This window comes from Megalobrama amblycephala, linkage group LG21, assembly GCF_018812025.1.
Source record: "Megalobrama amblycephala isolate DHTTF-2021 linkage group LG21, ASM1881202v1, whole genome shotgun sequence".
Lineage (NCBI taxonomy): Eukaryota > Metazoa > Chordata > Actinopteri > Cypriniformes > Xenocyprididae > Megalobrama > Megalobrama amblycephala.
Window position 1 is genome coordinate 13,808,570 of NC_063064.1, and position 27,841 is coordinate 13,836,410.

General features: G+C 36.0%; 2 protein-coding genes across 2 annotated transcripts in view; one reads left to right on the top strand and one right to left on the bottom strand.

Annotated features, from left to right (window-relative positions):
* Positions 1–27,841, top strand: part of magi1b (membrane associated guanylate kinase, WW and PDZ domain containing 1b) — a 1,153,738-nt gene that overhangs the window by 399,776 nt on the left and 726,121 nt on the right.
* Positions 10,998–16,111, bottom strand: si:ch211-1a19.2 (uncharacterized protein LOC100142650 homolog). Its single transcript, XM_048172293.1, has 3 exons — positions 15,840–16,111; positions 15,695–15,762; positions 10,998–12,848 (listed from the first exon to the last, which is right to left on the bottom strand). Exons 1-3 carry the CDS (start codon positions 15,899–15,901, stop codon positions 12,493–12,495), a joined length of 486 nt encoding a protein of 161 aa, XP_048028250.1. The 5' UTR covers positions 15,902–16,111; the 3' UTR covers positions 10,998–12,492.

Here is a 27,841-nt window from a genome sequence, read left to right on the forward strand (position 1 = left end):
AGGTGTCTGACATTGTTTGCATGCTATGTCTGAAATTGCATAGCTGTATGCCTATACATCTCAATGCATGGTTCAGCGTTGGCGGCAGGGCAGCCAGAACGAATTTTAACGTTCTTGCCGACAGTGGTGTGAATGCACAGTAAGTGCCTGTCCCTCGCGCTGATCTGCCAAACATTCAGGCAACATAGCTCCGACCAGGTGTGCCTTTCGCCTGAGATAACAGATCCTTCCACAACTGAATCAGCCACGGAAGAGCCATTAGGAGCTCCTCTAGCATGGTTGGTTGGGCCGGTTTGGTGCAACCAGAAACACAGTCTCCTGTTCCTCCCTGATCTTTTGCAGCACCAGCGGCATGATCTTTACTGGGGAAAACTCATACTTGCGCTTCCTGGGCCATTGACTCATAAGAGCATCCCCATCTAGGGGAGCTCCTCTGAGGCAATCAAGTCAACCTCTGCCATTCCAAACAGACTCCAGATCAGATAAATCATTTGCAGATGCAATCTCCACTCCCTGCTGCCTCTGGACAGCAGTTCTGATAGGGGTGCATGCCGGGGGTGCATTCTTGAAGGCAGCAGAATCCGGGCCCTGTTGATCATGCGCCTGCAGCATTTTGGCCTGAAAGACCTGGAGAACTGCCATAGTTAGGATTGCAGAGGCTGCCTGCACGGTCGTCATGTATGCTTTTTCAGCGATGTGAGCAGTGGTGCAACACGGCTTAGATGGAAGTGATTGCGATGATTTCCATCCAAGTGGTCGGCTCCGTTGACAGAGGGCAAACGCAATCCCTTGGCTTGGTGCCGGGGGAAGACTGTGAGATCTCAGCATGGACCTCAGGGAAGAATAGAGTGGGTCTCTGGGGGTGGGAGCATGGCGACTCGACTGCAGAAACCACATGTCCATTCTGTTTCTGGCTGGTTGCTCAAGAGGTGACCAGTCGAGGCCCAGATCCTGAACGACCTCTGTCAGGATCCTCAGCAGCTCCTCAACCACTGGAGCTGGAGGCTCCCACACTTTACTGTGAGAAGCCTCAGACTCCAGGCAGGTGGACCAGTTTCTAGACTCGGAGGCTACACTCGACATGACGTTATCATCTTCGGCATCATTATTCACTGCTGCACTAAAAGAGACCAGTTTGCGGGTAAAAGACATGGACGCCCCCTCGAACAATGAGCATGCTGGAGCTGAGTTGACATGCTTTCATCAGAAGGGCCTGCTTCATGTGGCTGCCTCTGCCTTTCCCTCTGTGGCTCAGCGGTGACAGGGGAGAAGGCAAGGGGGCAGCCGGTGCGCAGCTTAGGATCGCGGAAATCCTGGCACAGAGGGCTTTGTCATCTGTCATCTGCTCACAGAAGGGACAGTCAGACCCATCCAGCGTGGCCTCTGTGTGGGCTTGGCCCAGACAGAAGATGCATGCATCGTGCATGTTGGGGACACTCCTTGAGAAACATCCACGTCTTCTTTCCGGATCTACAGTAAAATATAATAAATTAATAAGGGGTTCTTTAAACACTGTAAGAAGAAGATTTAAGAATCTTTCTGTCATTTCGTTTTGATCATAATAACGGCTAAAACCAAGTTACCACAGTTTTATTGTCATATGGTACATATTTGTAAAGGATAGTTTTTGTTTGCAATAATGTTCTTTATGGCATCACAGAACAACAATTCCCAGCAAATGTGAAAACTAGAGCACATAGTGCCACAGTATTCCAGAAACTTCTAGCTGGCACAGTAAGCAGGACACGGGCATCTTTCTTCAGTTAGCGAGGGCAATATTCCAGACGTGTCTGTCCTGTGACCCTGCCTGCATTCTGGCTGTGCCTGCAGCAGCTCTTTGTATGTGCATTGTGTCAGCTGGGGGAAACAGGAGCTTGTGAAAGAGAATCCCAGCAGGAAGCAATGTGCAGCTGTTCAAGGGAACATAGAGTGTTTATCCTAAAAACTTGAGTGTGGGTTAACATTTCTTCTAACATTTAAATTATTCTTATTTCTAAAAATTGTCTCTGGTGAAAATGCAGGGTGTTGATTGGGTCAAAGTCCTAACAAATTTCAGTTATTGTTTTGTTTTGCTTTTGTTAGTTGTTTTGTTTTGTGGCAAGAAAGACAAACATAATGTCCAAAAATGCAACATGATTGCAGTCAAAAGCATGTAATGGAAAAATAGTTGGTCAAACTCTGCCATGAATTTGGAAGTGTTTTTGTTTTTTTTAATGAACCAAAACCACATTTTTTCCTTACCTTTTGGACGTCTTTGATTCTTTTAAACCTGATGAAAAAGCAGCTAGGCCAAATTGCCAAAGGCTATAAATTAATTTGACATACAGAAGAAGCACATGAATGGCACCTCTAAGAACACTGGGTTGAAAAAATGACCTCTGCACATGGATGTGCTTATGATGACTTATTGAAGGAGGTCAGAGGTCCTGACCACCTCCCCAACACAACTTTAGATAACAGGCAATCTGTATAGAGCACCTTCATTTGCTCAAATGAGGGTTATTAAAGCGCTTCTCATGAAAATGTAATACATGTAAAGGATGTCTGATTTAATACTAGTAAGCATTAAACACAAATTTGCTTGTTAAACCTTTATTTGACTATTAGGTAGATTCATGTGGCCAAGCTGATTTACAGTGGGGAGCTGTAGTCTGTAGGTGAAGTCTGAATCATATTAACTGAATCACCAAATAGTTTTACCACTGCATTTTATGTGGTATTTTCTGTAGTGAAATAATTTAGTTAAATACTACTTATGACTATGTTTTACATTGTTATGCAGATAGTCTGAAATGTTGTTTGTGGTCCCACCAGTTTTACACCGTTCTGTCATGAAGGGCGTTGCAAACACATAAATAAAAGGTAGTATCGTCTTTAATTCTCTTGAACTCAAAACATCAATGCGCATGACGTCACTGTTTTCACAAATTCGAGTTTTTCTAGTTTACACAGAGACGATCATCCCCTTACAGCACAAAAATATACAGGGATATACAGCAAAATATAATGTGAAAAATCACATAATACATATATGGGAAACTAGTGTTTATACAGTATCTTTCAATATACTGCAATATATTCATTGACCATGTATGGCTATATATTGATACATATAAAATAGCATTACATGTAATATTCATAAAAAATTATTTATGTATTATTCAATATATTGTAATATATTAACACAATATATTATTATGTATATTTTCAAATATACCATTAAATCATTTAATATATTGGTCATTCATATATAGGGAAATACAGTATATTTTCTTTTCATATGGAATGGTTATGCCCCCAAAACGCTGTTGTTGAGTAAATGAACGGCCATAAAAATGTTCCCATTTTTAAAGGGTTAGTTCACCCAAAAATAAAAAGTATGTCATTTATTACTCAGCCTCATGTCGTTCTACACCCATAAGACTTTCATTCATCTTCGGAACACAAAATTAAGATATTTTTGATGAAATCCGATGGTTCAGTGAGGCCTCTATTGCCAGCAATGTCACCAGACCTCTCAAGATTCAGAAAGGTTCTCAAAACATATTTAAAACAGTCCATGAGACTATAGAGGTTCAACCTTAATATTATAAAGCGACGGGAATACATTTTGTGCACCAAAAAAACACAACTTTTCAACAATATCTAGTCGATTTCAAAACACTGCTTCGAAGATTTAGTAATCTTTTGTTTCGAATCAGTGGTTTGGAGTGCCGAAGTCACGTGATTTCAGAAGTTTGGCAGTTTGATACGCGATCCGAACTGATTCAAAAAAAAAAAAAAAAAGATTCCTAAAGCTTCGAAGCAGTGTTTTGAAATCGGCCATCACTAGATATTGTTGAAAAGTCCTTATTTTGTTTTTTTGCCGCACAAAAAGTATTCTCGTCGTTGTACTCACATGAACTGTTTAAATATGTTTTGAGTACCTTTCTGGATCTTGGAAAGTTTGGTGACATTGCTGGCCTCATTGAGCCATCTTATTTCAACAAAAATATCTTAATTTGTGTTCCAAAGATGAATAAAGGTCTTACGGATGTGGAACGACATGAGGGTGAGTAATAAATGACGTTATTTTTTATTTTTGGGTGAACTAACCCTTTAATTGAAAACTGTGTAAACGGCCCCTGATACCAGTGCAAAAACTAAACTCAAGTTATTACAGTTCATTGTATATAGATTTTGGGATTATGGAGAGTTTTATTAGAAGGAATATTTGTATTGTTTTATGTCGGATAATTTTGACATTTGTAATTAAAACAATTTCAAGGAAAATTTTAAAACATTTTTATTTTTACTTTTTATATATACTCTGTATAGTTTTGCTTATTATTGTATTACTTTTTATCATTTATTTTATTTCATGAAAAATATCATATTCAACATTTTTTCATGTTCATAAGAAGAAACGGAAGTTTAATACTTCCAAAAAATACAGCACTTGTTTCAATAGCTTCATTAAAGCAAATCAATTTGACCAAATCATTGGAAGGAACTGATTCAAAAGAGTGATTCATTCTCAATTTGGACATCACTGGTGTCTTGGACAGCACAAGTGTACTCTCTCCCTGTCTCATGTAAGCAGCATATAGCTGGTGACACTAAAATATCAAAAGTGACAGTCTAGAATATTTCTTCCTTTCATGACTGCAAATTCTGAGTCATGCAATCTCAGAAATGTTTGTGAGACATGCCCATGCTGTGACAGCCCCATGACACGTTATATTACACAACGTGAAAAGACACCTGGACTCTGCAACCCCTCGGTCAGCTGGGATTAAATGGGGGTCCTCTTACACTTCCCAGTAATCTGTTCCATAGACCCTTCCAGGAGACGGAATGTCACCAGAGTGCTTGAGGGAAGTTCATGAGGTCCTACATTTGAATCAATGACAGAGAGAGAGAGAGTGAACAGTCTTCTGGAAAGGCCCTGCAAGTCGGTATGCACTGGTTCAGACCGGTTTCTCTTCCACAGTGCAGACATGTAAATAGCGGCCTGGAAATCTGCCAGCATTACTCACCATTCTCTCTTAAGGGCTAGAGAGAGAGAGAGCGAGGGGAAATGAGTGAGTGTGGGCAGGCTGACACTTCCCAGAGTCCATCAGTTTGTCTCTGTTTCAGCACACTCATGCTGTCAGATTCTAACATGTCTGTGTGCTGAGATAAGCTCATGAAGACTGATTTGATCTGTTGTAGCTTTGCCTTTTTTTTTTTTTGAAGAAAACTTATATATATATATATATATATATATATATATATATATATATATATATATATTATTTAATATGCATTTATTTTATATTATTTTTAATATGCATATTTTTTATATTATTTTTCACATGCATTTACCATAGCTCTACAAATATTAAAGTTAAAAAAAAAAGAAAGAAAATTCTGTCATTAATTATTCACCCTCATGTCGTTCCACACCCGTAAAACCTTTGTTAATCTCCGGAACACAAATGAAGAAATTTTTCAGAAAATCCAATGGCTCAGTGAGGCCTGCATTGCCAGCAAGAAAGCTACTAAAGACATATTTAAAACAGTTCATGTGACTACAGTGTGCCAAAAAAATAAATAACGACTTTATTGAACAATATCTAGTGATGTCTGATTTCAAAACACTACGTCCCAAACAACACACTATATACTATACACTTATACACTATGTACTTATGCACTATGTACTACTCATCCATGTAGTGTGTGAATTGTTTAAGGTTATTTTAACGTCGGTGTCTCAGACCTGCCAACCTTGGAAAATTTTTTCGAGTACCAGTGTGACGGGACAGGACACGGGTTTTTTTTTGGGGGGGGGGGGGTCATATATTTTTTAACATTTTTGAGAATACAATACACAAAGCACAAACACACACCCATCTTCGTTAATCTAATTTTGACTGTTATTTTATATTTTCACTACACCTGCTCAAAAGCATTTTTTTTTATTCATGATTAATATTGCATTGCATAATGTGTGCTTATACAAACTGACAACCACAAGTGAATCACATTCACATATTTAATATGGACTAAAAAATTGTGTTTGCAATTTCAAGTAGGTTATATTTACATACAACTAACCTGACAGTTGAGTCTTTTACACAGATTTTGTAATGAAAACTAGTCTAAAATTAAGAAACCCTTAGAAAAGAGTAAACATTGAGTTTATATGTGATTCATTTAAAATAATTTATTATTCCTATATCCAAATATGCTAAAATATTTGGATATTGGAATAATATTGGATATACTAAATCCCACAGAAAAAAAGGTATCTATTTGTAACATGTTTGTATTGGCTAACCTTTAATCAGCGAATGTTTGTCTTGTTCAAATACAGCATATTTATAGAAAACAGTTAACAGTGAATAGACAGTACCCATAAGTGCAAAACGAATCGAGTATTCAAGAATATCAAGAAGTTAGTTATATAACGAGGGGTTGTGTTAACTAAAGAGTCCGTCATTTACCGAAACTTAAAAACACGGGTGGATAATTAAAAATGTTTTCTGACAAAAAAAATAACACAAGCAAGAACAAATTTTAAACCAAGCACGTCAATTTTCATTTTACAATGATCTTCCCTCTCGCGCGCGTTTGTGTGTACGAGAGAGAGCTCGCGCAGCACTGAGACAACGGTGCTTTTAAATGCATAAGTAACTAATGTGCTAGTTTTCTTACAAAATAAGTAGGCTATGTAACATAATTAGGTACTTTAGTTAGTTAACACAATAACGCAACACATGTAGGCTATACGTATCAAGAGAATAAATAAATATACGCCTGTTTCTCCAGACTCGCGCTTGTCAGTCAGTCACACATCACAGCACTTTCATAATCACTAAGCCATATAGCGATTTCAATTTTATTTAGATTTGTTGTTCAACATTACTTGAGCATGTTATACCCGTTTACCTCAAGGAGTCAGAAGTACCGTGACTGCTGTACTGTCCTCGCTTGAGAATTCAGTCACTGAGACTGCAGGAGTGGAAGGAGGATCGCACGGGATTTTGTGTTGCTGTCGATTTGCAGTCTCTTTATATTGATAGGCCGTACGCATTTGTCAATCATCCTCGCTTGCTATTTGGGAAATTGAACCCAGCGATATGAATTGGTCAATCCTCTTTCTTTTGCTGGATTTGGAGAAATGAACCCAGCGATATGATTGGTCAAACTCTTTCTTTTGCTGGATTTGAGCACTACGCGTGCAGTAGAGGACTCACCGGGTTTTTTGCGTAGTATAGATCAAATCGTACCAGCGTACTTTGAGGTCAAAATGCGTACCTGGTACGCAAAATGCGTACATGTTGGCAGGTCTGATTCCCCCTCCCCCTCCGCTACGTAATTAAAGTCCCCGTGAACCGGAAGTTGCACACGACTTTTCTCCAGTGTTTCTCCGGGTATTTAAAGTGTACTTTTTCTTTTTGGAATTTTCAATGTGAATGCACTACTCGCACTATTTATACTTAAAAATGTCATAGAATAACGCGAAATGGGACGCACCTTCTGCTTCATGAAGCTTCGAAGCTTAAGGGGGGGGGGGGGGGGGGGGGTATAATGCTATTTGCTATTATGCTATAATGCTATTATGTATTCTGACTTATTTCAACTGTTAAAGAGTTGGATTCTCATGCTAAACATGGCCAAAGTTTCGTTGGACGTATGACGGAGTATTTGTTCCAAAAATTCTCTTCCAAATCGTCACAACTTTCGGATTTTTTTTTTTTTTCGAGCATCGGTCTGAGTGACGTAAACGGGGGTGAAATTCCGTGTACGGGCACTTCTCCTGGAAGGGCGCGCGCGCATCTCGACCAGGGTAGCGTTTCCCAAAAGCATCGTAAGCCTAAATTGATCGTAGCTCCATTGGTTTCAATGGAGCTACGATCAACTTAAGGTTACATCTTTTGGGAAACGCTGCCCAGAGCGAGAGAGCAATAGCACGCCCATCAACGCACGCTCAGCTTTACGGAAGTCGTTGGCAGCGCTGCACAGGTCACAGGACTACACGAAATTAATAATGTCACCAAAGAAGTGTGTTTTTTAAGTGGCTGCTCGTGCCCTCAGGATCATGAAGCTTCCTTCTTTATGGTTTCATAAACAAGGCCCGGTTCTACGTTGGATTTACAGATCATTTGAAACTGAAAAATGGAGCGGTCACAGCGGTAATGATCCCAGTCATGAGTTGGAACCGCAGGTAGTGAGTAAAACTGCTTCAAATATCTGTTTTGTTGGCAATAGGCGCCTGATTGTAATATAATGTAAACAACACGAACATAGTGAATTAATAAATTCATTATTCATCATTCATACGCTATATCATTATAGTATAATACTCGGTACAGTGTATGTATCTTTTACAAATATAAAACTAAAGACTTTTTTGAGGGATGCACTACTCTATAGACCTTATGTAGCCCCGCCCCTTTTCAGCGCTGCGCTCGTTGTCTTTTGACTTCCGGCTTGTATTTCCACAGCAATCTTGTATTTATGAATGAACTGCTCATTTTAAAATCTTCCCGGTCTACTGACATTTGTTAAGACATCTGCTTTAAACATAACAATGCTCATGATAACTTTCATTGACTCTACAACAGGTAAATCCACTTCACCAGTTAATTATTCTTATTCTTATTTCCATAGAAATATACAGGGCTACCGCAAAACCGGAAGTTCAAAGACAATATTCTAAAGATGGCGGCGCGCTTGTTTCTCAAGATTAACATGTGTGTGAAACTGTTAATCTTGTTACTGTTAATCCCCCCGCCCCCCTTTAACAAATCTTTTGTGTCGAATCAGTGGTTCGGAGCATGTATCAAACTGTCATAGTCACGCCCCCTAGTGGTGAACCATTGAAAATTCGAAACACTTATGATGTAACGAAGCCTCGTTTACTGAAATCACGTGACTTTGGTAGTTTGATATGCGCTCCCAACCACTGATTCTAAACAAAAGATTCTTAAAGCTTCGAAGCTTCATGAAGCAGTGTTTTGAAATCGCCCATCACTAGATATTGTTGAATAAAGTTGTTATTTGTTTTTTGGGCGCACAAAAAGTATTCTCGTCGCTTCATAACATTAAGGTTGAACCACTGTAGTCACATGTTTTAAATACATCTTTAGTAGCTTTCTGTGCATTGAAAGTGTTAATTGCAGGACTCACTGAGCCATCGGATTTTATTAAAAAATACCTTAATTTGTGTTTCAAAGATGAACGAAGGTCTTACGGGTGTAGAACAACATGAGTGTGAGTGATTAATGACAGAATTTTCATTTTTGGGTGAGCTAACCCTTTAATACAAACAACAACAGCAACAAAAAATAATACACCAGATGGAGCATTAAAAATCATGTTTTTGTGGAATAGTGATACATGTTTCTGTTTGACATGGTGATGTTGAAATAAGGAATGATTTGGTGTATAAGTCAGATTTAATCTGTAGGTTAACAAGGCTTCACCTGTGAGGCATGTTGAGGCCAGTTCCTCAGAGAAATGAACCTGTTTAACAGGACCTCTGCTACACACTGCTGATTCTCCACTGCTCAGGCAACATTTCTGAAAGGCCACTGATGGTCTGTAGATTAGTCAGTTAGGCTGTAAACAAGTACCAGAAGCTACTGTTCCTGTAGCCATGCAAATATTCAAACCCTGTCCTAGTTTGTACAGTTTGTACAGTAAGGATTTCCCCATGTGATCTGTAAAAGAACAAACATATGCACACAGCAGCACGTAACTGATGTCAATGTCAAAAATTTGGGTTGAGATTAATTCACTTTTATTCACATGCTCAAAGTTAAAAACGTTAAGAAAAAGTTTGCAACTTTTAGTAGTCTCTCTGTATTCTTTATAATTCACATGGAGTGCCGGTACACAAGTCTCCATGTGCGCACAAGCCGGTCTAAAGTGTGCCATGACCGTGTCACACTTCAGTGTAGTCAGCAGAACTGTCTATAGCTGCATACTCAGAACTGTCGCCTGACTCCCCCCATCAACCTCCATTGGGTACGAGAAGTTTGGCCTTAATTCCTGTGGGATTCCTCAACCCCATATGCTACATATCTATTAGATATTCCCCTAGGACATTGATGCATTCTTTTATGTCTCAAAATATAATTGATGCTGGGACAAGGTGTTTTTTTTTTTTTTTGTTACATATTGTGCTATAGTTTAATTTTCCCAGCTTAATCATCCATATATATATTATTTATCAACAAAGGCTAGACTCATGACTCAGATTTTCAACAAAAGGATACTGACGTATGTTGTTTTCCATTTTAAACAAATGTAATTGGACAATTGATTACAAAACCATTCAAAAGAATAAATCTCAAAAATGTTTATGTTATCCAGCTCACATTAGAAACATTTTTGCCATTGGAGTCAAAAGAGAAACTGATTAAGCCTGTATATTGTATTAATATTCCAGTTAACAAGTGTCATGCCAACTGTTTCTGAAAGTTAGGTGTCTGTGTCTGTCTGTACTGCCCTTCTCATGACCTTTTATTGAGGGTTTCAGTAAACAGCTCTTACATTAAACCTTTAGCGCCCCCTTGTGATTCTTCAGTTGCAGTTACATTAATGTCTGCAAATTGTTGAACGGGTACTCTGTAATAAAAACTCATATTTTGTGTGTATCACATAAAAGCAGAAAAACGTGTCTAGCTAACCAAAGATGTGCAAAACTAAACAAAAACAAAAAAAGTATATATATTTTCATGGCAATTTAAAGGAAACAATATAATAATAATTTGCTTAAAGAAAAATAATTTTATTTTTTTATAATATACAGTCATGTTTTGTTTGCATCACAAAAGAAAAATGTAGCTAACCAAAGAAGAGGTGCAAAACAAAACAAAACAAAACAAAACAAAACAAAACAAAACAAAACAAAACAAAACAAAACAGTGTATACATTTCGTTTTAATGGCAATTTAAAGTAAACAACAACAACACTAATATAATAATAATAATAATAATAATAATACTAATTTGCTTAAAGAAAATGAATTTTTATTTTATAATAAACCATATTTAGTTTGCATTATAAAAGCAGAAAAATGTGTGTAGCTAACCAAAAAAAAGGGGCAAAACAAAACAAAACAAAACAAAAAACAAAACAAAACAAAACAAAATAGTATATACATCAATTTTAATGGCAATTTAAAGGAAACAACAACAAAACTAATATAATAATAATAATAATAATAGTAATTTGCTTAAAGAAAATGAATTTTTATTTTATAATAAACCATATTTTGTTTGCATTATAAAAGCAGAAAAATGTGTCTAGCTAACCAAAGAAAATGTGCAAAACAAAGCAAAGCAAAACAAAACAAAACAAAACAAAACAAAACAAAACAAAACAAAACAGTATATACATCAGTTTTCAGGGCAATTTAAAGGAAACAACAACAACAACACCAGTATAAACCATAAACCATATTTTGTTTGCATTATAAAAGCAGAAAAATATGTCTATAGCTATCCAAAGAAAACAAAACAAACAACAAAAAGTATATACAGTTTACATGGCAATTTAAATGAAATAATAATAATAATAATAATAATAATTTGCTTAAAGAAAATGAATTTTTATTTTATAATAAACCATATTTTGTTTGCATTATAAAAGCAGAAAAATGTGTCTAGCTAACCAAAGAAAAGGTGCAAAACAAAACAAAACAAAACAAAACAAAACAAAACAAAACAAAACAAAACAAAACAAAACAAAACAAAACAAAACAAAACAGTGTATACATCCGTTTTAATGGCAATTTAAAGTAAACTACAACAACACTAATATAATAATAATAATAATAATAATACTAATTTGCTTAAAGAAAATTAATTTTTATTTTATAATAAACCATATTTTGTTTGCATTCTAAAAGTAGAAAAATGTGTGTAGCTAACCAAAGAAAATGTGCAAAACAAAGCAAAGCAAAACACAAAACAAAACAAAACAAAACAAAACAAAACAAAACAAAACAAAACAAAACAAAACAAAACAAAACAGTATATACATCAGTTTTCAGGGCAATTTAAAGGAAACAACAACAACAACACCAATATAAACCATAAACCATATTTTGTTTGCATTATAAAAGCAGAAAAATATGTCTATAACTATCCAAAGAAAACAAAACAAACAACAAAAAGTATATACAGTTTACATGCCAATTTAAATGAAATATTATTATTATTATTATTATTATTATGTTTAAAGAAAACAAAGACTATTTTGGAACCATTATATGTTTATATAATCATTGTAGTATTTTGTTTTACTGCCTTTAATTTATGATGATTCAATTAAAGAGAATCATCATTTTAAAAAGTAAAACATCCTAATGCATCAGCTATACTGAGAATTTGGCAGCAAAATGCAATGAAAATACTGCAACAATTTTATTAGAAAAATGATTGCCTTTTGATGTTTCAGTGAAATATGCAGATGGATCTCATGCTATTTACAGTCTCTAACACAGGACACAATTACAGTTCCTCAGGAGGAATGCAGAGAGACGACTCTACCTTATCATAGTAAAATGGTCCTTTGTATGTCACCTCACACCTGTACGTATTCTTACGACTCCATTTATGAGCAAGAACTGAGTACAGTCCCACAGCAGAGAATGTACCTCCAGGCTCTCTGTGCACTTGTGGAGAGCTGCCATATGTTTTGAGGCCTGTTGCTCCATTCACCTTCCATGTGATTCTCACCGTTTTAGACTGTAACCCAGTGATAACACACGCAAGTGTCACTCTCTCTGAGCGCTGCTTCTGAACTCCAACAGGAATTAGAACATGCACCTGCGGAGTCACCGGGCGTTCAACATGGACATGTGGAACTAAAAAAACATGGCAATAACATGATGATTAGTAAGAAATGAGCAACCAGGAGCAAAACTACATTTTTAGACTTCTTAAGCGGCCGTTCACAAAGAACGCGTTTTTCTATTCCACAGCGCTACTTTTCCATTATTTTTCTATATAAACACACACTGGAAAGACGCGGTTGTCCGTTGTGCCTGCGTCTTGCACCTTTTCAATCATCTCACTCATGAAACAGTGTTCTAAAAACACAGTGCTCAAGTTAAAATAAGTTCAACCTTTAACCCTCTGGGCTTCTTTGGTCAGAAATAACCAAAAATGTTAAGTTTTGAAATATTTAATTATTTTGCTTTATTGGAATGGGATGACACTTGGTGACTTTTGTTGTATTAGCTATGTGTAAAAAAATCATGGACATCATTTAGATATGTTAAAAGCATTAGTCCACTTTCAAATAAAATTTTCCTGATAATTTACTCAGCTGCTAAGATGTTCATGTCTTTCTTTCTTCAGTCAAAAAGAAATGAAGGTTTTTGATGAAAACATTCCAGGATTATTCTCCTTATAGTGAACTTCAATGGCCTCCAAACGGTTGAAGGTCAAAATTACAGTTTCAGTGCAGCTTCAGATGGCTTTAAAATGATACCAGAAGAGGAATATGGGTCTTATCTAGCGAAACGATCAGTAATTTTCAAAAAAAAAAAATACAACTGTATATGCTTTATAAACACAAATGATCACCTTGCACATGCTTCCGCTTTCCGTATTCTTCAAAAAGCTTACGCTGTATGTTCTACACCTTCCCTATTCTACTTACGGAAAAAAACGGAACTGGCGCCGTGTTCGTTCCGTAATTTGAATAGGGATGGCGTAGGACATACAGTGTAAGCTTTTTGAAGAATATGGAAAGTGGAAGCACGTGCAAGGTGATCATTTGTGTGACCTTCAACCGTTTGGAGGCCATTGAAGTCCACTATAAGGAGAATAATCCTGGAATGTTTTCATCAAAAACCTTAATTTCTTTTCGACTGAAGAGAGAAAGTCATGAACATCTTGGATGACATGGGGGTGAGTAAATTATCAGGAAAATTTTATTTGAAAGTGAACTAATCCCTTAAAGCCCCCCCCCCCCCCCCCCATATATATATATATATATATATATATATATACATACATACACAGTACACAGTCCAAAAGTTTGGAACCACTAAGATTTTTAATGTTTTTAAAAGAAGTTTCGTCTGCTCACCAAGGCTACATTTATTTAATTAAAAATACAGTAAAAACAGTAATATTGTGAAATATTATTACAATTTAAAATAACTGTTTTCTATTTGAATATATTTCACAAAGTAATTTATTCCTGTGATGCAAAGCTGAATTTTCAGCATCATTACTCCAGTCTTCAGTGTCACATGATCCTTCAGAAATCATTCTAATATGCTGATCTGCTGCTCAAGAAACATTTAATGTGTACAATTGTACAAAATATTTGTGTACAATATTTTTTTTCAGGATTATTTGATGAATAGAAAGTTCAAAAGAACAGTGTTTATCTGAAATCTAATCTTTTGTAACATTATAAATGTCTTTACTGCCACTTTTGATTGATTTAATGCATCCTTGCTGAATAAAAGTATTCATTTCTTTAATTTCTTTAAAAAAAAAAAAAAAAAATTCTTACTGACCCCAAACTTTGAACGGTAGTGTATAATGCTACAGAAGCTTTGTATTTCAGATAAATGCTGTTCTTTTGAACTTTCTATTCATCAAGGAATCCTGAAAAAAAAGTACACAACTGTTTTCAACATTGAAAATAATCATAAATGTTTATTGAGCAGCAAATCAGCATATTAGAATGATTTCTGAAGGATCATGTGACACTGAAGACTGGAGTAACGATGCTGAAAATTCAGCTTTGCATCACAGGAATAAATTACTTTGTCAAATATATTTAAATAGTACACAGTTATTTTAAATTGTAATAATATTTCACAATATTACTGTTTTTTACTGTATTTTTAATTAAATAAATGTAGCCTTGGTGAGCAGACGAAACTTCTTTTAAAAACATAAAAAATCGTAGTGGTTCCAAACTTTTGGACTGTACTGTATATATATATATATATATATATATATATATATATATATATATATATATACTTTATCTTGCAACTGTAAATATAAACTAATGTGACTATAACAGAGTAAGTTATTGCAAATGTGTGAAATAAAATCAATAATTCAGCCACAATGCAGTAAAAAAAGAACAGCAAGAAAGAGGTTACACAAGAGTACAAAACAGACACACACATTCAAACATACACTCACACTAAAAATAAAAATCTAAACCTTGACAAAAAGTAGTCTTTGAGAATGTCTAAGTATAAATCCAAACCTAGTGGTTACACTATGGCATTACATAAGTTTTACTCCCACCAGATGGCACTAAATGGCACTAATCTACCTTCAAAATTTGGATTTTAAATGTCTCTGTTTTATCATGGAATACAGCTTTAATTAAAAAAAAATATATTTAAAAAGTGATTAAGATTTTAATCAATTATTTTTTGAGAAAGTATTACTCAAATGGGGAAAAATAGCTAATAATAATTTTATAATTAATATTGCATAGTATCCTAAAATTCCCTCAAAATTCTTAATAATAATTAAAAAATATTATTGAACAAAAATATATTATATTGGTTTTCCTGAAAAAAAAAAAAAGTTTCGGTCAACCTTGCTGTTTTCCCCTTTCCACTGCCCGCATCTCACGTTTTTCAAAGCAAAAACTCGTTCTGTGTGAACCAGCCATAAGGCATTCTACTTTCTAGGATATGTAATAGCTGAAAGCACCTCTTACCCTCCACAACAAGTCGAAGTCCTCTGCTAAACATCTGGTTCATTCCGTCCTTCTCGCCTGAGGCAATGCTGTAATAGAAAAGCTGCTATGAGCCACACGATCAAGACACTGAATGATTTAATTGATTTTGTCTTTAAAATCTCACCGTAACAGAAGAAGTTTGATAATAATGATAATCACACCCGGTGCCTTAACATTCAAATTCATTTCTGTTCTGTTTCATTTGTTTCTTTATATATCATATTTGTTGTGTGCTGCTGCAATGTAATTTCCCTCCAGAGCTAGTGAAGCTTGATTTGTTTCAGTGTTGGCTCTTATAAGGTTGACACAGAGGTTGACGGTTAAGGGAAGAACGTCCCATGTGCTCAAATGTCTCGTGCAGATGGTCCATTTAAAAACAATCAACCATTACGCTGCTCAATCCTTCAGAGGATAAATGAATTGGGTTTCAGGGAATTATTTGAATTATTCATATTATTGCATTTTATTTTTATATTGTATTTAGTTATGTTGTTGCCTTAAGGGATTAGTTCACTTCTGAATTAAAATTTCCTGATAATTTACTCACCCCCATGTCATCCAAGATGTTCTTTTCTTTCTTTCTTCAGTCAAAAATAGATTTTTTTGAGGAAAACATTACAGGATTTTTATAGTATATAGTGGACTTCAGTGGGGTTCACCAGGTGGAAGGTCCAAATTGCAGTTTCAGTGCAGCTTCAAAGGGCTCTACAAAATCCCAGACGAGGATAAGGGTATTGTTTAGCTAATCGATCGGTCATTTAAAAAAAAAAAAAAGTATATACTTTTTATCCACAAATGCTTGTCTTGCACTGCTCTGCATTGCGCCACGTATCACGTAGAAAGGTCACGCGTGACGTAGGCGGAAGCACCGCAGGGTGACTTTATCTAATTTTTTTCCTCCAATTTCAAAATCATCCGATATCGTTGTTTTACCTTTTTTTTGTGTGTGTGTGTGTAAAGGGCATTTCACTTAATCTTTGCGCTTTCGCTTTGTAGACACTGGATTGGTAGTTCCGCCTATGTCACGCATGAGCTTTGTAACGTGATTACGTCATGCGTGCGGATTGTATAGCAGTGCAAGATGAGCATTTGTAGTTAGTATATACATTTTTTTTTTTTTTTAGATAATGACCGATCGTTTCGCTCGAATCGCTGGGATCGCGTAGAGCCCTTTGAAGCTGCATCACTGAAGTCCACTAACTTATATGGAGAAAAATCCTGGAATGTTTTCCTCAGAAACCTTTCTTTTCGACTGAAGAAAGAAAGACATGAACATCTTGAATGATATGGGGGTGAATAAATTATCAGTAAATTTTCATTCAGAAGTGAACTAATCCTTTAACAACTCGCTGGAATATTATAAATTAATTTTAGTTAACAATAATAGCCATTACGGGTAGGCTGTATTTTATTTTATGCTGCTTTTTATTTTATGCAATCATATCTTACACTTTTGAAAATCACACTGAATCATTTATATTTCGTAGATCATGCCACATGTGTGAGGATCATTGGACCTTTTCTTTTTTGAAGTGCAAAAAGATATAGTACACACTTGCTATTGTGTTTTATTAACATTTTTGCATGATAAACCTGATACAAGAATATTGTGGATATACAGCATAGAGTAGCTGTGTGTTAAAAACATATTTGACTGTTTTTCAGTTAAGAGGGACACAAAAACAGGAAAGAGCCGTTGGTTTACTGGCAGAGACAGATGCACATTCTATCACAACACAGCAGCACTTCTGCACACATCTCCTGGGAACCAACTAATCCAATTAGAACAAAGTTTGCAGGTTTTGCAATCCAAGCCAGAAATATTTGAACATTAAAAAGACAGCTTTCAAGATGGAAAATAGAATGCCTGATATAGTGTAAAAAATGCATGTTTATTTTCCCAAAAATACTGTAAAGTTCATTTGCACAGATATGCATTTAAGATATCTAAAACATAATGGGCCAGTTTTACAGGCAGGGCTTAGTGAAGCCATGATAAGGCCATAGTTCAATTAGGGCATTTAGGTACCTTTTAAAAATATTCCTTCAAAACATTACTTGTCTGCATCTTGAGACAAAACAATGGCACCGATATATTTTAAGAAATGCAATTTGCTTTCAGTTAAAACAGCTCAAACATACATTTTAGTTTCAAGCCTGGTCTGCGAAACATATGTAATACAGCATTCAAGCATTTGCATTCAATTTCGTCAGGTTTTTGTCTGAAAACCCACAATAATAAGTGCCAGTGTCATTTCGCAAAGTTGTGAAGATTTGTAAGAGGTGACGGAGCTTTAACCCTTCCCTGGTTAAAATGGCATATCTGTTCTGGTCCAGTCCCGTGCCATAGCGCACCTCTGAAGTGTCAGTCACATTGTAGGAGAGGATCAACTGTGGCCCCTGCCCGGGAGACTGTTTGTACCAGCTCAAAACCCCCTTGCTGCTGTTGGGCATCAGTGGGCAGCTCAGTGTGACATTTTGACCCTGCGGTACAGAGACGTTCAATGAAGTCTTCCAGAAAAAGCCTGAAATTACATGCACAGTGTAATGTTTAGTCAAAGTGTAAATGAAGTGATCATGAATGTTCTCAATTATTTTTCAAATAAACTCATTAACATTATAATGAACAAAAAACATATAAAAATGAATAAGCAATATGTTTAAGTTTATTTAAACATCAAATAACAAACTAAATATATATAGAAGATATGATTTTGAAACACTTACAGTGCAGCAGAAGTGAAAACAGCTTAATGTTGCAGCTTGTTTGAAGATCCATTGTTTTATTATCTATATAAGTAAATTTAGCAGAGTGCTGTTGAAATTCGGCTGTCTGTATGACTATGATTCCACTTTCTGTAGGATGATGAGTTCAGTCCTTAAAGTCATGAGTCTCTCAGGAGAAATGAACTCGCTGAAGGGAGGTTTCAGCGCACATGTCAATATCTGCATATGCTTTATTTGCGTTAGATGTGAATCTCTGTGTACAAATTAAACTTAAAACAGAGCCATAAAACTTCATCCAATGCAGTGGTTCTCAACTGGGGGTCACGACCCCAAAATTATATATGCAATTAAAAATAAGGCAATACAATCATGCATAGTTTGAAGGGGAAATAAATAGGCTTATTAAGTTTTAAAAGTGATGATAAACGCTTCTTATGCAGTACTGTATCTTTTACTTACTCTATTTCGCGGGATATTTTTCTGATTTTTGTGGCCTAAAATGACTGAATTTGTGGCGGCTTTTCTCAAAATTTGCGGCAATATTTACAGCATTTCTTGTTGTTATTTAATAAGTATTAAAAATATATACTAGGGCAGGGATGGGCAACTCCGGTCCTGGAGGGCCAGTGTCCTGCAGAGTTTATCTCCATCCCTGATAAAAACTCACTTGCCTATAGCTTTCTACTAATTCTGAAGACCTTGATTAGCTGGTTTAGGTGTGTTTGATTAGGGTTGGAGCTAAACTCTGCTGGGCAGTGGCCCTCCAGGACTGAAGTTGCCCATCCCTGTACTAGGGTGTGTAAATAGCTAATAAGCCAATAAGTGCTCATCTGCAGAACCTACTACAGTGGTAATATATTGTCTTTTCTATTTCTAAATAAGTGTTTGCTTTCCCTCATTGTGAAACGTTTAGTTTTACAAATAGGGACAAACTATGAAGGATGAACGAATAATGTTTTGGACATCATATTAAAGGAACACTCCACTTTTTTTGAAAATAGGCTCATTTTCCAACAGTTAAACAGTTGAGTTTTACCATTTTCAAATCCATTCAGCCGACCTCCGGGTCTGGCGGTACCACTTTTAGCATAGCTTAGCATAATTCATTGAATCTGACAACAAATGAACAAGACTATTTTGGGTGAATTTAGAGCATGTGGGGGGCTGAGTGACCTCAGAATGACCTAAAAAATGTTCTTTTAATATCTAAAAAACCAAAGCAGCACAAACGAAAACTTTTACAGCACAAACTAGCACAAACGATTGAGACTTAAAAGCACTCAAAAAAAAATGTGACCATTTCTGCCACAAGTTATTTCTGTTAGTGTTAGTGGCACAATGTCTCTCATGGTTTCCAGATTGCACAGCGCTGGGAAGAAAGCTCTTGAATTCACCACAGATTTAATAACATCACTGTGAAATGTTGTGAGAAGCATTATTCATTGCAGTCTGTCCATGTTTGTAAATGCTTCTCACAAGATTTTATCGCAATGTTATTCATTGCAGAATTCTATGTTAAACCACAGATATCAGATCAAACAGTTTCCACGTCGACACTGTTTCACAAGTTCACATATCCATATAATTAAATAAAGTTATGGGTATTTGGCATGCTGTCTGGGGGGGGAGGGCTCCGAGCTCAAAATTTTGGCCCGAACCCAGAGTACTCCCCCCGATTTGGTAATAATAGATAGGACTATAAGTGAGGAAGTGGGGTGGTGGAGGGATGCTGATAAACTGTCAACGAACAGAGGTAAGTCTGCAGTATATATATCTCTTGATGTTGGTTGAATTGATTAGCTGAATGCTTTCCACTTGTGCTAATTAGATTAATTATCTGCTCCTGGTCCTCCCGAAATTTGTTAATAAAACATAATTTGATCTGACCTGTGGTTTAACAGAGAATTCTGCGACGAATGCGAGTTGTCTTTCTGTCAAGTTATATTTCACCTTAATAAACAAAACAGCACAATATTTTGTAATTATGACATAATTTAACATTATGGATACCTGACTTCAGTTGTCCTGTGATGCACCAAAATGAAAATTCTTGAATGAAACTGGACCTTGAATGAACATACCTCTGAACAACCTGGCCTAAAACTGACAATGATTATCTTAATTTGTACAATCTGATTTTCTTATTATATTTTGTGTTTGTTTGGATTTCTACAAGTGTCTTTCCATGTTTGTTGGCTTCCCATGTTTTATGGGCATATACCAGAGACAATGATTGTTATACTGTACAAACTGTATATATCCCCTAACCCTAAACCCCATCACAGAAAACTTTCTGCATTTTTACATTTTCAAAAAGCATCATTTAGTATGATTTATAAGCTGTTGTCCTCATGGGGACCAAAAATTTCCCTACATTGACAAGGATTTCGGATATTGCCATCTTTGTGGGGACATTTTGCCCCATAACGTAGGGTTTACCTTAAACACACACACACACACACACACACACACACACACACACACACACACACACACACACACACACACACAAAGAAAGGTGTGCGTCTCTCTCAAATGTAAACAAGCACAACCTTGTTGCCGTCAACATATCAACCATCATCAGTCGTCATTTAGATCAAATGTAATTAAACCTGGATCATTCACAACATTTTAGATCCGGCTTACTTTAGCTTTATTGCAGTTCACTTAAATATTTATGAATTCTGCCTTCTTTGTCTTACTGTGAATGAAGCACTTGTTGTTTCTCATCTTCTCAGTTGTGCAGTTAATAATCATTAACAGAACATTAAATAAGAATGTGTGTACATAAAAATCACTCTTGGTTTCTCAATCTGGAATCTGAACCTGATATTTTCTGCCCAGAATAGTCACAAATGGAATCTAGAGCTCTTCTGGAGTTCAAATTCATTAGGTTAGTGAGTGAGTCAGAGCAATGGTGCAAAATGCTTGTCAGAGTGCTTTGTTATTGCTGGCTGGGTTTACTGCATATAGGGTAGATCTTGACATTGTCAATGTACACATGCAAATTTTCAGGGCAAACAAAGAATAAGAGTAATGTGGAAAGCACGTTGGGTGTTAAGGACTGCCAACATTCGATATATTAACCCTGTAAAGCCTGAAATAGGAAATATAAATAGAACTTTTTGAAATGGAACAGTTGATTAAACCTTAATGTGTTTTTTCTGTATCATCTTTAATACATTACAAAAAAAATATATAGAGGCCCAAACTTAGCAAAAATATGCAATGTGGTGCATTTGCAGATATTTAAATGGCCAAAAAGTATGACGTACATCAATGAGATCTTTGTTAGGGTTTTTTTTTTTTTTTTTTTTTTTTTTTTCCCCAAGTCAAGTCAAATCTCCTTTATTTCTTTAGCGCTTTTTTACTATTATGACTGAGGCAGCATTACAGGTCAGATGTGAGATTGGGACCAGATAATTTAATCCAGTTCCATCTGGTTAGAGATTGGGTTCATCATGCCAGTTTGGAGACAGGTTTGTTGAGGATCTGTGCCACTGGCTGTCATGTTATAGCAATTGCATGATCAAAACAGTTGGTTAACCTAGGTCCTACTAGACAAAAGACAACATAGTAACTTCTAATACTAAAACAACAACAACACACGTGTTTATATATTGTAATTATAATCACCAAGTGCAATGCAAAGCGTTGGATGCAGTGGTGTAAAGCATGCCGCCACTGGACTCTAGAGCAGTGGAAACGTGTTCTCTGGAGTGACGAATCACACTTCTCTGTCTGGCATTGCAATGGATGAGTCTGGGTTTGGCGGTTGCCAGGAGAACGTTACTTGCCTGACTGCATTGTGCCAAGTGTAAAGTTTGGTGGAGGGGGGATTATGGTGTGGGGTTATTTTTCAGGGGTTGGGCTTGGCCCCTTAGTTCCAGTGAAAGGAACTCTTAATGCTTCTGCATACCAAGACATTTTGGACAATTTCATGCTCCCAACTTTGTGGGAACAGTTTGGGGATGGCCCCTTCCTGTTCCAACATGACTGCACACCAGTGCACAAAGCAAGGTCCATAAAGACATGGATGAGCGAGTTTGGTGTGAAGGAACTTGACCTCAACCCGATAGAACACCTTTGGGATAAATTAGAGCGGAGACTGTGAGTCAGGCCTTCTCGCCAACATCACTGCCTGACCTGATATATATATATATATATATATATATATATATATATATATATATATATAGTGCTGGGTGGAAGGATCACGTGACAAGGAGAGCTCAGTTTAAGGCCCCGGAGGGTGGATTTTATTGAAAGACAAGTGTATACGTGAGTGGTGGCAGTGCTCTTGCTTGCAGGAGCACACAGTTGTGTCCAGGTGCGGGTGAATCCGTGCGGTGCTTGTGGCGATGCTGATCGGTTACATACTGCTTTCTGGAACAGAATAGAGAGAGAACTTTAGACTGCTGTCTTCATCTGTGAACACGCTGCTTATATGCAGGCAGGTTGATCAGCCTGTGATGACTTGTGAGCAAGTGCTCCTCATGAGTTTCCAGGGCAACGCTGATGTGGACTCGGAACACTCATACACATATATACATACATATATACATACAAACACACATATGCAATACTGATAATAATGACAATTATTACAAAAATTACAAAAATCAGTTTCCTCATTCACTCCAGGTAACTTCTTACATTGTAGAAGACATTTCAAACTATTTCCTCTTATGGTACATGGAACAGATTCAATTCCAATCACTTTAAGGGAGCTCTCACTACCATGACCCACCTCATTATAATCAAAAAATATAGAGGTGTGCACATCCCAAAAACCAAAATTGGGCTCAGGTGCAGGACAACAAAAAAACAGTGATGAAAAAAGAAATATGAAGTCCAAACACTGAAAATAACTGCTCCAATAAATTATTAATTCAATGCAGCATTCGACCAACAGATCTTCATCAGGCACAATATTCATGTGGAATACAATCAACTCTTTATAGACAACAGGTATTCAGCTTAATAGCTCATGTAACCTCCCCTCAAAAAAATACACAAATATTCAAACAAAATAAAAAGAAAATGCACAAAAATATATATACATAATAAGTCAGCAATTACTCAATTACTTAGAAGACATGTTAGGGTTCTTCAGAGATATCATGTTCCAGCAAGTAATCACTTACCAAAGAAGCATGTCAAAATTATTCAGGAAAATAAGATTTTCTTATCAAGGTGATAAAATGCAAAAATGAGTACACCCTCCTAAAAGTTACTAAATAAAACGAAATCATTTTTTTCTGGTGTAAGTTTAAGGCAATGTTTGATCATCAGGTAAGTATGTTGAATCAAAACATTTAAAGAGAAGTAATTTCTTGACAATTAAAAGTGTTATATAGCCCACTGAATCATTCTCAGACATAATGCTGTCAACATTGGAACCACTTGGGAGAGAACTGTCAGGAGACTTATTTCTTAGCACAAAAGAGGACAGTGCTACAAGAGGATTACCAAATCATTGTTTTAAGTGTGGACTTGCGACAAGGCCCCTGAAATAATCAAGCCTTCATTTTAAGCTTTCATTTAGTGAGAAGGGATTTCTTTCCTAGACAAAGAGCGGGAGAAATACCAAGCAAGTGTTTCAGAGCCAGCAAAAGCTATGAAAACAGTGACTGTTAATCTCACAGAGTAAGATGCAGCCTGCAGAAATGACATGCATGGTTGTTGCTCTCACTGGAACTTCCTACTGCAGCCAAAGCACAATAAAGTCAGTTAGCCATTTCTAAAGCCCATATTTACAAAATATAGATTCTGGGAATCAATACTCCGGTCTCATGAGACCAAATAACTCATTTTGGATCTAACAGCAATGGTGTTGCTAGAGGAGGAGTACAGTGAGAAGTGCCTGGTTCCCACAGTAAAGTTCAGTGGTAGTAAAGCTCTTATATAGGGATATATGAGTGCTGAAGGTGTGAGGGAGTTGTGCTTTATCAATGCTGTCATGAATTCCCACACCACTGTGTAATTTAATACACAAACTTGAAACAGAAGATGTTACCGTTTCCTCATTCCCTGCATTGTTGGGCATTTTTTCAACATGACAATGAGGACATGCACTCAGTCTTAACACTCTTGAGCACCTGTGGGGGATTCAGTAGAGGTGAGTTGAGCAACATTCCCAAAAGATCAGGGCATTTAAGGAGCTCATCATCCAGGAGTTAAACAGGACAGATGTGACAAATTGTCATAAACTTGTACACTCTGTGCCAAGAAGGGTCAGAGCAGTATATTCAAAATTATGGAGGGCATATAAGTACTAGAATATTTGTTTAATTAAATAGGGTGTACTCATTTCTGCAATCCTTAATTTAAACAAAATTTGCTAATTTAATTTTATGGCTATTAATGACATGTATTTCTCAGTTTTTATTATGTATATGTTTAAAGGTGCCCTTGATTCAAAAATTGAATTTACCTTGGCATAGTTAAATAACAAGAGTTCAGTACATGGAAAAGACATACAGTGAGTCTCAAACCCCATCGTTTCCTCCTTCTTATATAAATCTCATTTGTTTAAACGACCTCCGAAGAACAGGCGAATCTCAACATAACACCGACTGTTACGTAACAGTCGGGGTGTACGCCCCAATATTTGCATAATGCCAGCCCATGATGTTCCCAACATTATAAAAGGCATTAGACAAGGGCAGCCAGTTAAAGTCTGGAGCTGCACACAGCCGAATCATCAGACTAGGTAAGCAAGAACAACAGCGAAAAATGGCAGATGGAGCAATAATAACTGACGTAATCCATGATAGCATGATATTTTTACTGATATTTGTAAATTGTCTTTCTAAATGTTTCGTTAGCATGTTGCTAATGTACTGTTAAATGAGGTTAAAGTTACCATCGTTTCTTACTGTATTCACGGAGACAAGAGCCGTCGCTATTTTCATTTTTTAAACACTTGCAGTCTGTATAATGCATAAACACAACTTCATTCTTTATAAATCTCTCCAACAGTGTAGCATTAGCCATTAGCCACAGAGCATATAGCCTCAAACTCATACAGAATCAAACGTAAACATCAAAATAAATACTTTACTCACATAATTCGAAGCATGCATGACGAGCATCTTGTAAAGATCCATTTGAGGGTTATATTAGCTGTGTGAACTTTGTAAATGCGCTGTAATATAGTCGACAGCTGGTGTGGCAGGGAGCATGCGATTTAAGGGGGCGGCGCAGAGTGTAAATCAGTGCATTGCTAATGATGACCCAAAATAGGCAGTTAAAAAAATTAATTAAAAAAAAATCTATGGGGTATTTTGAGCTGAAACTTCACAGACACATTCAGGAGACACCTTAGACTTATATTACATCTTGTGAAAGAACGTTCTTGGGCACCTTTAATACATTTTAGTTTTAACCATCTTCCCATGAATTGTATTAGTGATCATAAAGAAAATACATCTTTTGTATTTGTTCAGAGGGGGTGTACTCATTTATGCTGTGCACTGTATATACAGAAAATACACAAATATTCTAAAAAATAAATAAAAAATAAAGTGCACAAATATACAAAAAAAAAATAGTAAGAGTCAATATTCATACACATGAACCTCGTAAGAGTAAATAGACAAAGTCAAGAGAAAGCATTTGATACATCTAAAAGGTCATATCAAAAATATAACAAGATCTTAACTGTTAAAAACAGCAATGAATAAATAACTCCCCTATAATATCAAAATCCTCATTCAACTCTGATAGTGACAAAGTATTTAGTGTGTAAATCCAAAAGCATTCTTTTTGTAACAACTTCTTCTCATAATCACCTCCTCTCTATTGGTTTTGATTTTAAACCCTTTTTATAGGAATTTATTTATTCATCTGCTATTCTATTTTTGATGTGACCTTTAGATGTATCAAATGCTTTCTCTCGAATTTGTCCATTTACTCTTAACGAGGTTCATGTGTATGAATATTGATTCTTACTTTTTTATTTTTGTATATTTGTGCACTTTTTTATTTATTTATTTATTTTTTTTTTTTTTTGAATATTTGTGTATTTTCTGTATATATTTTTTTATTTGTGCATTTTTTTTATTTCGTTTGAATATTTTTTTGGGGGTCAAATGAGCTATATTATGTGTCACCTGTTTCTTGAGTCAGTTTATTAAGCTGAACACCTATGGAATTACATTTGATCCAAAAATAATGAACGTAACTTTTCAAAAAAACTAATAAAAATATAAATTGAAACTGAATAAAATGTCTTTGAAACTTAAAAAAATAAATCGCAGGCAAAATGTTTGACTTTGTTTTTAATACACTGCATGTTTTGCTAACAGTTTCTTTTCTTTCTTTCACTGATCTTTACTTACAAAAGCATTTCCAGAGTTTTCATTTATGCTTCTGAAGTTTTCGTTTACGATCCCAGAGTTTTCGTTCGTCTTTCTGGCACAAATCTCTCGCGGGGGCGGGGCCAGCAGTGGTGTGTTCTCATTGGCTACTGAGTTTTTGATTGACAGCTTCTTCTTGACCTGGAAGTGAAGACGTCAGCGTTGTGTTTACATGTGTGGAGGTGAGCGTCTGTAAGCGGCTTCTTATTTCATTTAAAGATATGAGTTTTGTTTTTGAATTTTATCTGTATTTATCTGCGGCTTCTACTTTGTCGACATAAACTTTTAGGAGCGTGAGAGATCAAACGCGAGAGAAAATTAATGTCTTGAGGTTTAATTGTACATTAAAGGTTATAATACTGAAAATATTGCATAATGTCCAGTGTTTTCGGAGAATATTTGATTATTTCTGATGATTCTTCTCTATTGTTGGGTCTGATTAGGTTGTGCTGTTACAATTTAAAGAGAATACTAGTATCATATACATGTATATATTCAGCCGTCAAAAAAGTCTCACTCCAACCAGGTAATCAAGGTTGGCAACCATGGCCATCACTCTACCCATTGTTAGCATATGCACATACACCATCACAATTAATGATCACTCAATTCTGAAGGATTCAAACAATATGAAAATAACAGTCGTGGCTTGCTGTAAGACGGTATAGACCTCAAAGGGCATTTCAGTACTCCACACAAAGAATGATCTTGTTGCCATTTTTTTATCATTCTAATAATTTTATTTAGTTATTTTATTTAGTTAACATTATCATCTAACATATAAAAGTAGATTTTCTTTTTAACAATCATCAACAGTTTCAATTGTGACTCCTAATTCATGTTTATCTGTAGAAAGAAAGTAATATGCATCATGGACGGCATGAGGGTGAGTAAAATATATGAGAATTATTTTGGGGTGAACTATCACTTTAACATTCATATGTTGTTGGTATGCTAATCCAAGATCAGTATGGACTAATAAGAATAAAGTACAACCTCTTGTGTGTTTGTGAACTGTGTCTTGTTTAAATCTAGA